Below are 12,514 nucleotides of genomic sequence, written 5' to 3' on the forward strand. Positions count from 1 at the left end.
TAGCTGACTGCCTGGGGTAGGAGATTCAACTAGATACCTACTGAGTCCCTTCCAGCCTGAACTGCACCATAATCCTATACAACTGTGCTATCATTGCTCTTTACAGTGGAGAACCAGACCAAAGACAAACAGGATGAATTTAAAAAACAGTGGTATAAACTTTCTGACTTAATTCCTGGTCAAATAGTAAAAACAATATTCTTGCTCACTTTTAACATATTTAGTTCAGAAGATTGATAGTATATGCAAATTTTTATACTGTGTCACATGTAGTAAAACTGACATAACGTGTATTGTCAAAATTTAAAAAACTGCCACAGACAGGAGTCTTGCTCATACCTCTGAAAAAAGCACTGTGACATATTTATTAAGCCACGTGAAATAAATTGTTTGCCAAAGAGCAAGAAGGCATTTTCCTGGAAGTTTGAGCTATAAATAGTAACATAGTTAAATGCCTTATTTCCAGGTTGTTGTGCTTTGTTGTGTTTTTTTTTTTGGTTTGGTTTTGTTTTTAATCAAACCCCCTCTCTGCATGGTGACATCAACACATTTAAAACTTTTATTTTAAGCCACATCTTGTTTTTGCTCTAAACATTGGAAACTGCCTCTAGTTTATATTAAAGAGTGAAATGTGCAGAGCACAACTGTGTTGATATTTGGTAGGTTTAAGTACGGTAGTAATTCTTACATGTGTAGTAAAAGGACTTCAAGTGGAATTAAAGCTAAATCAGAAATGTCACTTGATCTTATCAGCAAAATTTTTGTATATAGGTGTAAATGAACTAAAGCTGTAATAAGGTACTGTTAATACAAGCTCTGAGTTTTTTATGATTCTAGATAAAGAAATGCAAATACTCCTAAAGCAGATATTACTATGTCATGATGTAGTAGAAGTGCTTTTTCTCTTACCTTTAAGACTCCTGTTTGCCTAGAAGCAAACATCCAGAACCAGAATCGAACCCTACAGACCCCAAGGCTAGCTGGGAAGAATTTCGTAGTAATTATCCTTGCTCTGTTTCCTTCTTTCTGGGCAGATGAGTTTACATACAAAAAATGCTGTCCTTTACCTTAATAGAAAGATTAAAAAAAATGCAGTTTTTCAATTTTAATTTATACTTCAGAGTAAAAAGATTTTTACACAGATATTGGTATCTTTTACCACATATATGCATACCCTACCTTGGTTAACAAAGACCTTTCATGTTAATACTTTGTGTATTTGTGCTTTTCTACAGAAAATATTAATGTAAGCTTCTTAAGAGTTCATTCATCTTTTTTATCTTATACTTCATTTTTATTTGAATAAAAATTTTAAAACATATTGCAGCCACAAATATTCACTCACAGATTCCAAGGATCAGACTAAAGGCTGACATTGCAAGAGTCAAAAGCATCTTTGCTAAGAGCTCTTACCCAGGAATATCTCTTGTCATGTAGCATGGCAATAGAGAAAACACTGAAGCCCTGAGGCTTGTTTGTGAGCCACAGTATCCACATTTCCTATTGTTCAGCTGCTGTTGAAAAACTCTAAGGTAGCATAAACAAGAACACATTGTTCAGTTCCAAGCAGAAAAAGCTGTCCCTCTCCAAAAGGGGTCTGTCACAACATACCACCAAAAACAAATGGCTGGATAAGGAAATAATGTTGCTGACTTTTAGGGTATTATTATTACTAGTAGTAATGCTATTACTACTAGTAATAATAGTAATTACAATAACAATAATAATATTCATAATATTAATTCTTCTCTGTATGTGGTTTTTGGGGTTTTTTTGGTTGGTAGGTTTTTTAGTGTTTTTTAAATGTTTTTATCTATTTATTTATTTTATTAAGTAGTAGTAGCCTCTTTGTCATCACTATAATTCCATCTACTATAAAAAAAATCAAGATTTTGTCCTACATGGAGAAAAGAGTATGACAAAACCTTCTGTGATTAAGAGATTTCTCACAGAGGAGGGGCACCTGTTGAGTCTGTCCCTAGCAGCAATACAGAGAAATCCTTAGCAGATGATTTCTTCCTAAATTCAGAAGAATCACCAACTGAAGATCAGAGTTAGTACCTGTTTTGGGGTAGCTGAACTAGTCCAAAGAAAGTTTCAGCCCCAGTTTGTCCTGTTGTAAAAGACTGAATTTCCCTTCATTATAACCAGATCAAGTGTTTGCAATTGTATTGCAGTGCTTTCTTCAGTTTTGACTGGGGATGTGGTTCTGTCATCTTTCCAGATTTGTTCTCTGTCTTTGAAGAATTCATATTTGAGAGGATATTTTCAGGTGATACCATGCTATGTGTCCAGGAATTCCAAGAAACATATAAATTTTCTCAGGAGAGAAAAAAAAGTATTTGAAATATTATGACAACACAGTTATACTGTATTCTGCATAAATAGAATGGTCCAATATGGTTGCATATTGACCAGGAAACTGGAAGAACAGGGTACCTGGCTCCTTGGTACATAATATAAGACATTTAGCAAAATGATATATCAAAAATCCCAAAAGTTAAACAAGTTTGTCTTTGAATTTGTCTCAAGTTTTTGAGTTTTATATGCTCTGGACTGGATCAGCTACATCATCTGGATATTTGAATACCTTATGGATGTAGTGGTGAGACCTTTAAAGTGCCCTGTTTTAGAGCAAGAGAGAACAACTTGAGGAGGATGTATAGAGGGAAGATATTAAAATTTGAGACTTGCATAAGCCACACACTGTTCAGATTGTAGAAAGTTAAACAGGTGAAACATAGCTGATATTTATCCTTAAAATGATTTGTTTCCAAATCACGAGCCTTATATTATCTCAGAGACTGTATCAATGCAATAAGTTAATTTAGTTGAACTGATGCAAATTTTTTTCAAATGAACATTTCTATCCATCTGAAATTGTAATGTCATTTTAAGTTATGCTAGATGAAACAAAATAAGGCATATTAACCAGTGTAGTTTCCCTCCACACAAAGTTGTGCCAATCTGCCTTTACAACATATTGCTGATGTACTACTGGAAGAATACTTGTTGATAATTAGGAAAATGAAATGTATTGATAGGCAATTACAGCTATCTGTATTATGCACACAGCAAACCATAATTATAAATTATATAATATAAATGTAAAAGGATATTTTTGTAAATTTGAATGGAATATTAATTCCCATCATAAATGTACCAATAGCTATTTGAGAAGTGCTTACTTTTCCCTTCCTGAAGATTTAATGGTTAGAAACCATGTTTTAATTTCTAGCCAATCAGCAAAGAATAATCAGTATTAAATGTAGAAATACCAAAATGTCCACTGTTCATCTCTCAGATTTGTTACCAATTCTCCAGGTTTTGACTCTTTTTTGGTGTTTTATCAGAGTCATTATTAGGTGGCTGTAACCATTTCTGTCCTACTCATTTATCTTCCCCTTTCCTTTAGATTATTCTGCAACTTCTGCAGGAATTGCTCAACAGATCAAGAAGGAACTACTTATCTGGCACAAATCACAGGTTTTATTTTTAGAGAAAGGAGACATCCATACTAGTTTATGTTGCTATTACAGACTGTAAATGTGGAAGTTCTCTCCTCTTGGAGCAGGACAGAACAGACAGGTAGAAGGAGAAACTATTGCAGTTGTCCCAGGCAAGCTGTTCCTTGCAAATCATCTCTAGCTTGTTTTCTTTCTGTTCCTTTGATGCAGTGTGATTACAAAACAATCAGTAGTCCTTGGCTGTCTAAAGAGACCTCGTGTGCTTTTGTATTTTAGTTTCTCTCATTTAGTTGTTTCTTTGCTTCTATGAAATTACCCAGCAATTTTAAGGAAAACAAAGTTAATAAAAAGTGAAGCAAAAGGAAAATAGAATCAGAGCAAATGTGTTTGGAAAATTACCCAGTTTTTTAACTACTTGCCAATTATCTGGGCAAGCACCTCTCAATTTTGTATCAGCAAGTTTGCTAATGGTGCCTTCAACTCATTCAGAAGATACAGCTGGTCCCTTACAATTTTAGTGACCACAAATGGAAAGTCACTGTTCCAACATTCAAGGTTCTCCAGCTCAGGAGACTGGGCAGGCCAAGTCCATCAAAAAACCACTGCTTTTTCTTCATCCCTATTAGTCAGATGACCACCTTCTACCAGCATTGGTACAATGTTTTCTATTCATACTTCAGTTACACTTAAAGAAACCACAGGTATTATGGCCTAACACACAACATACAGAGATTTCATTTGAATTCAAAGACTTCTGAGGAATGAAGAAAACACAGTGATTGGTGAGAAATATGCAGAGCTGGTGACTCAGTAACAGGCTGAGCTGGGTTCTCAGAAAAACATCAATTGGCTGATGGTTAGCAAGATATCCTAATGTTTTATCCAGGTGCAAAAACCAAAGCTGATGCCTTCATGGAATTGCCTATAAAAATATCTGCAACATAAAAAGATTTCCAGAGACTGACTAAGCACAGGCAGGGTGATCAGATGGTCTCAGTCAATGTGCTGCTTAATATAAGTCCTACACTTTGTGTTCAGGTGACCTGAAAGAAATGGATGGCTGAACTGCTATTTGTACCTTTGTATATTCAAAGGTTTTCAGACACTGAGCAGTGCATAGATTCACTGTTACAGCATTTTTTAGCAAGACTGATGGAGTATCTTAGCTACCCATCGTTACCAAATAAAATCTCTTTTATTGTATTAAAAAGTTTGTATCTATAATTTTTTAAAAGTTTTCAATAGACCCTTAATTTTTAATATCATTGTAGACTTGTACTTGCTGTACTCCTTTAGAAAGCAGTGTGTTGTGTCCCAGATCTGACGACTAATTAGTATCTTCACATTACATTTATCAGCTCATTGTCTAGGAAATTACAAAACAAATGCATCAAACTGAAGAGAAGTATAAAGAATGATATAATCAGGATCACTTTGAAACATAAAACTATAGTGTTGCTGAAAAGAATTATTTCAAAAGTTCTTAGTAGGCTACCATGCCAGACTGTTTTTTGTTCAGACAAAATTAGAAGTTAACAGATAGTAAAAATTACAAGATTTAGTATTTCAAAATATTTAATATATATTTTGGAATGGCCTTTTTTGTGATACATATTCTCTATTGTAATTTTAATATAAAAGCAAACATTTTAAATGCTTGTTGAAACTACTTTGTGAACTGTGTTAACTGCTTGCTATGATTTGTCTGCATCTACAGCTGATCACACCAAATTTTTCTGTTATCTTGCCCTAATTGACAGGATTTTTTTTTCTTTTTTTCAATTCAGTGAATATTTTTCCAAAAGTGATGTAGGACACATGCCAATACCTGGTGTATGGTCAGTACCAGGACCTGCTTGTCCGATGGCCGTGCTGTTGCTAATATTCCAGTCAAAATCATCACCTAGGTCTTGTGATAATCCACATACACTGGTCCATTCTTGGTCTTTTGTTTCAAAGTTACAGCTTCCAGGAGTACTTCTGTAGTAACCTGAAAGTAAAGCAGTTAGTGAATTATCAACCCAGCTCTTTTATGTAAAGGGCTATGATGAGCACATTGTACATTGTAATGGAAAGGATTCTCTTTGGCTAATGCTATAATTCCTTGTGTTCAGTGTACTGACATAAATAATAAGTTGTAGTTACAGGGCAAAGAAAAGAATCACCTTTTGCTTCCTAAGCAGGTATAAACAGCCTTAAACTTTAGTGCAGATATATTCCCATAAAGTTTCTTATGATAAGAAAGAAGTTCTAGTGCTTAGGACCCGGACTGAATTCAGATCTTTGGTAAACCTCTCATTTCTAGATCTACCTAGATACACCTAGGTGACTTTGGAAAGGTAATTAATCAACAAAATTATAGAAATACTATGGTGCAGATGAATCAAATACCATCAAACCCTCTTATCTGGCTTCTAGAGGTCTTTTCCTTAGCTATAAAGCAGAGACAGATACAGAATTGCTAAATGAGTGCAAGGACTACCCCTGTCAGAGGACTCTGGAAAAAGGTTCCAGATTATTAAACATCACATTCAGTTGTGCATTTTAGAAACAGACATGACTGACTATTTCAGAAGCTCAAATTGAAATGAGGATTTAAGGTATGTTTCTTGATTCCAGACGTGATCTGCAACATTAAAATATGATTATTCATCTAGGTGTTAAAGATATAGATAAAATTAATACATTTAATTACCTGCTAGTAATCTTTTTTTTTTCTTATTTTCTAGTTTGATGCTACAAGAACAACTGATGCCATTCTTTGTAAAAATAACATCATTAACATAAACCTGTTTTATATGACCAACGTCTGCACACTCACTGTAACCCTGTGGACTAGCTTTCCTTTTAAAATGTGTCACCTTGGTTAAATGTATGGGACAATTATCTCAAAAGAAGAATAATTTTTATCCAGTGAATAACCTCTATCACACTGAATGCAAGGAGGAGGATATAATATAACGTTTTGTCCTCTAACAAGGAATGGAAGCATCTCTCTTGAGGAGAGGCTGAGTTAGGACAATTCAGCCTGGAGATGAGAAGGCTCAGTGGGATTTTATCAGTGTATATTAATATTTGCTGGAAGGATGTAAAGAGAAAAAAACCAGGCAGACTGCCCACAGAAGTTGTGGAGAGATTCAAAACCTAACTGGAACAGCCCTTGGCAACTTATTGCAGTGGAGAGTCTCCAGCATGAGCCTGGACCAGGCTGCCTCCAGAGGTGCTTTCCCATGCTAACCATTCTGTGCTTGTGCTAGTGCTGTTCACTCCATGGCCTTCAGGAATCATAAAAGGAATACACAAATACACTAATGCACTGTGCATCCACATTGGCACTGCATTACAAGCATTATGTAAGCCTAATAAAGCCTGACTCCAACACCAAACACACCCCCAGGCAGGCAGGGCAAATGAGGGAATCCATTAATCAAAACAAGAAGCACAGTTTTCTTCTACAGTTCTAACAAGATCGAAGTAATTTAAATTAATTTAGAATTGGTATTATTCATAATGGATTATCTGACTCAGGAATTTTACCCTAACATTGTCACAGTGCACTCAGAAGGCAATTATCAATAAATATTTATGAAAAGTATTTATAGGGCTGATGGAGTAACTGGACATATCTGCACCTGCTGGTTTATTTCATGGGTAAGCAGAGACTATTTAGAAGCCAAATCTTCCATTTATCTGAGAAATGGCCTTTATTTCAATAATTCAAGCACCCTTCTAGTTGGTTCATCAACACCAAGCTTTGCTATTAATCAAATTTGAGTATATAATTGGCTGTAATTCATGAAAATTTAAACTGCTTTCATGTGTGTTTTTTTCACCTCAGTACTTCCAGTGGGTTACTGAAAGAGAATAAAAATTTTGCAAGACTGCCTAACTGGACTGAATGAAGCATAGTAATTTTTGTAAGTTCATTTAGTTAAAAAAAAACCAATTACACCAACCTACTTAGATACAATTAATTTCATTCAGATTCTGTTGTAGATCCTGCCCAGAGAAATTGCTGCTGAGTAGATTATGGTCCATTTACTTCTTTGGAGTTGCACTGGTATAAAACTGTAGTAGAATGTGAAATAAGCTCAGACTTTGAGCTCAGAGAAAAGGAGAAAATAGCAGACAAATAACCACTTGTGATGGGACAGGTTAAACTGAGAAGGGCTTTCTATGTGCTTCCTCTGCTCTCTTTTCTGATTAAGCAGCTCATATTTCCTTTTCACTAAAAAGCAGGATTTCTATGTCTGCAAAGTATTATGTGCCCATTAATGTATTTATCCCTACCTATAAGATATATGCTCAAGGAAAACGTGTTCATCCAAATGCAAGGCCTCATTTACATTATAGCAAATCTGGAAATATATCTATGTAATCTGTATGACAGATTACAGTGTCTCTCCTCTGTTTTTAACAATGTTTTGTCCATTTTGCAGCAACAGCAAGACTAAAGACTGATGAAAATATTTTGATGTAACTACAGGCTTTTCATCTACCAGAAATCACTCTCTCTTTTTAAAGTGAATATTAGGTTTTTTTATTTGTTTATTTGTGGGGTTTTTTTCCTTGCCTTGGAAAACCTTTTCAAGATCATTTATTTGCATCTATTACCTGACTAAGAAAAGAGATTTGATGCTATCACAGTCCTTCCAGACAGCACAGGACATGTTTCCCCACCCACCATCCCCTGCTCGCCCTTCAACATTGACAGCTCAACATGATTACAACTTGTTGCTGTGTGAATTCACCTAAATTGTGCTACAGCATCTCAAGTTATAGGTCAAGTGGAGATTACATCACTACACAGAGGTACTTACTGCAGTCAGCTTCATCTGTTAGGTCATCACAGTCTGGTTTATAGTCACAGACAAACCAAGTCTCGATGCAATTCTTATTCCTACACACAAAATCAGTGAGGGCAGGGCATTCCCGGGGATTCTCTCCAACTGAAACCAACAGAGATTAAAATCAATATTGTAATTAAATCAAAGACTGGTTTCTTTTTATTTATTTAGCCATTATACACCATTAATTCACTGATTTACTCCTTCTGACAGATGTCATTTGATCTCACTCTTTTAATGGTGCATTAGGCAAGTTAGACCATTGCCTTGGCCTTTCCTGAGGCTTCCAGGGTAGGAGATTTTGCCTGGAAGACTCAGTTCAGCAGAAATGTGACTTTCCCTACTGTATTTGTTGTGTACATTCCACAAAAAGAGGGGTTCTGTGAGCTGTTGAAAAGTAGAGAGGCTAAAGGCTTCATTCTACTATTACAGGACATCATTTAGAAAATAAGAATACTTTATACTGAGAAAAATCACTGTTACACAACATTCGTTTGATAAATAAGCTTTTAATGCCTTTATAGGACTTCTAATATTTTTTTTTAAGAGTTCAGAGGAACTTCTGTTCAGTATGTTGTCTGAATAGAATTTGCTCTTATGGCAATGTGAGGATCTGATTTACATCAATTTTTTATCATCTCTGAAAGTGAGTGAAAATTGTGTCATAAAATGAGAATAACTCAGTAACTCTCACATAAAGAGCTACAGCCAAAGAGTGTTGAGATTCAGCCACCTCTGAACTGTTAGACTACATGAATTATTTTTTAGTTCAGTGAACTGGATGCAAAATTTCAATTAGCACTAATAGAAACAGTTCTGATAATTTCAAATGCAACATTTAAGATGAACCCCTGTTAACCTAATATTTTTTTTTCTGTCTAGAGCTCCAAGTTGTGCAATAAGACATTTAGGAAAATGTATTTTGATTCTATTCATTGTAATAGGTTTCATCTTTTCCTTCAACCATGAATAACATGTGACATATCATTACACAAATTCTGGACAGAAGACCTTGATATTTATCCCTGTGCAGGCACATATTTTCAGTAGGGCAACTCACTGCTGTCATGGTATAATTCTCCTCAAATAGAAGTACTTACTGAATCTTACTGAGGAACTATAGTCTCATTGAAGAAAAATATGAAAGGAGAACAAATTTTCTTTTCTTAGATAAAAATATACTCAAGGTAATATGAAATAGAGCAACAATACAGCATTAAAATGTTTTTCAAATATTTAGAATGGATAGTTCAAAAAAATTATCTTTATGTTTTTTTCTCTGCAGGACATCACTGTTTCATGCATCATACATTTTCATATTTTGAAATACATACATCCGTGAGCATTTCTATGAATAAAATCTGGTTTCCAATTGATATTTGTCTTGTTTTAGTTTTTAATTTACACTGTCAACTTGATCTGATTATTTGCAAGGGAATCCACAGACACTGCCATGAATTCCTTAAATACAGGAATAGTTATGGCTCCTTTCACAGAGAATCCATGTGGCAGATACCCCTAGTTAAGTAGAGTTCCTGAGAAAAAACTGAAGAATTTGTGGCTGATAAGGGAGTTTTCACACCTCCCCCAAAATGATGTGATAACATTTGGTTGAAAATTCTACCAAAAATTCATTAAGATATCTTATACGAAATTATGGAAAACTACAGAATAATAGTTGAGGCTGTTAGGGATGTCTGAAGATTATGTAGTCAACCCACTACTCAAGAAGCCTCTGCTACAGTCGGTTGTTCAGGAACAAGTCCAGTTGGGTTTTGAATACACCCATAGATGGAGGCTCTAGACAACATCTCTGGACAACCTGTGCTTGTGTTTGACCACACCCACAATAAAAAAATACTGTTTTCTTGCATTCAGATGAAATTTCCCCCTCTTTTTTTTTTTCTAATGTTTTATTTATTGCCCTCTGTCTTGTCAGTGGGCAGTTATGAGAGGAATCTGAGTCCCTCATCTCTATTCTCTCCCACAAATTGGAAATGATGCATTGGAAAATAAAGTGATTTCCTTAAACTACTCAGTGGTTTGAAAAAAGACAGAAATTATTTAATGTCAGAGCTATTAGGGTACAAAAATTTTCACATCTTATTTCACTGCATATGAAGAGGTACTCTGTCACCATACAGGCAAACAACATTTGAAAATCCTTGGCTTTATGATTCCTCACCATTACATCCTTTCCCCTTTAATCAAGAGAATTTTATGGCACTTTATCTGTTATGCTTAGCACTTACTATTAATTACAGTATTTATTTTTTAATATGCTACTTTATAGGGCTTCAAGAATATCAGAAACCTGCATTTCAGAATTTTATTAATTTCTTAGCTTATCCTAAGGAAGCCATGTGATCTATACATTGTCATAATGAAAACTGATGTGAATGACATAAAGACCAAGAACAGAAAATTTTATCCTTTTGGATAAAGACCTTGTTTATATGCCATTTGTAGGGATAACAGGTTACATTTATCATGATGGAGATTTCGCCACATCGTTTGGCAGAGATGAAAATAAAATCCCTTTCAGAATTAATATCCCAGCATAAGCACAGCATAGTCAGACTGGATACTCTGTGCACTTATTCATAATTGTGGCATTAAAAATCGACTTTTCAAAGTACACATTCATTCTGACCAAAACACTTGCACCAACCAAAACCTAAATCAAAGCAAGAAATCTTTTGGGATTTTATCCATAAAACACAATGTCAGCATCAACAACCCCAATAAAAGAAGTTCATATGGAAGTTGCAACTTAGAAGTTTCATTTTTACACAATGTTCTTTGAATGTAATTTAAATTTCTGTTTAATCAGAAAAATGTACTGAAGAACATATTGGAAAATACGTTCTCAGTTCTGAGGGCTGAGCTACAAATTTACAAAAAAACCCAGCCAACCAAATAAAAAATACATGTTAAAAACTCCTTTGAACATAGAAAAAGAGAGGACATTCAGAATATTATCTTGCCCTTTCTATTTTATCATGAAAATTGCAGGGTACCAAACTATGAGTCTGAGACTATCAGTACAGAATTTGGAGAAGAATGTTTCTGACAACAGTATTCAAACCTGCCTCTAAGGATTTGCAGTTTAAAGAAAATTATATCTCCTTATGAACTGGTTAGGATATATTATATCTGACATTTCAGATAAAATAAAATTTTTTTATTACATCTTATTCCATCACATATGTAGGTAGCATGGGCACTCTTGTAAAAATATATAGCTTTTTGACTGATCATATTCCCCAGCTGTACTTTGATCAGCAGTAAGTAGAAAGATAACATGTACTGGACAGTGATTGATTATATTTAACAAATAATATCACTCATATGTTTTTTTCCCAATGCTCTAACTCACAACACTCTATGAAATTCCAAATATTCAGAAAAACTATTCTAAGAAGAAAAAAAATAAAAGGAAAATATGACAAATTTTCTTTTGGCCTCCTTGTTCTAACACCAGCTCAAGAAACCTATAAGGCAAAAAAGGTAACACACTGTTGAATACACTTCAAACATATTAGGAAAAAATAAAAATTAAAAACAAAACAAAACAAAAAAGCCTGCTCTTTACTTCACTCCCTGTGTTACTTCGAAGTTATCATTCAGAAGCTACAACACTAAAATGGATCAATGAGCCCTAAAAAGTAAAAGAATGAGCTGATTCCATGTCAGAAAATGTCAGAGGTGAAATACAGTGAAATATCCAATACACAGTTGTGGGTTTGTGGCAGAAGGGGAATGAGGAATTACAGCGAGATGAAATGGTTTTGACAAGTAATGAGCTTAGTTCTGAATATACTATGAAAATATTAAAGAGAGCTAAAGTAGCAAAAGAAAACATTTCATTTTAACTTAAGAAAAACATTGACCAGAAATAAACTTGCACTTAATGAAAAAAGCAAAAAATGTTGGATTTTGACCTATCTTCTTCAAGATCTTTGATTTAGACACTAAACTGCACAATCTTTTGTTTGCTCAGTTATACACCTGATTGTACATTGTGGAAAATATCCATACAGAGATGGAGTTTCAGTCTACAGGTGTAGCGTGAGCAATAAAGGAGTGGCACAGAGATATAAAAATTGAGGAGGAGTTGTGGTGTTTGTTGGTTTTGCATATATATGAAAAATAATCAAGACACATATTTTTACTCTACTGTGGATGCATCACAAGGTA

General features: G+C 34.5%; 1 protein-coding gene across 1 annotated transcript in view; it reads right to left on the reverse strand.

Annotated features, from left to right (window-relative positions):
- The window catches only part of MALRD1 (MAM and LDL receptor class A domain containing 1), a 224,265-nt gene that overhangs the window by 66,967 nt on the left and 144,784 nt on the right, over window positions 1-12,514 (reverse strand). The window contains exons 30-32 of the mRNA XM_008492748.2: window positions 8,288-8,416; window positions 5,296-5,457; window positions 910-1,067 (exon numbers count right to left, since the gene is read on the reverse strand). Of these exons, the coding sequence (XP_008490970.2) occupies window positions 910-1,067; window positions 5,296-5,457; window positions 8,288-8,416 (449 nt within the window). The remainder of the gene's footprint in view (window positions 1-909; window positions 1,068-5,295; window positions 5,458-8,287; window positions 8,417-12,514) is intronic.

The sequence above is a fragment of the Calypte anna genome, chromosome 2 (assembly GCF_003957555.1).
Source record: "Calypte anna isolate BGI_N300 chromosome 2, bCalAnn1_v1.p, whole genome shotgun sequence".
In the NCBI taxonomy this organism is placed as follows: Eukaryota; Metazoa; Chordata; class Aves; order Apodiformes; family Trochilidae; genus Calypte; species Calypte anna.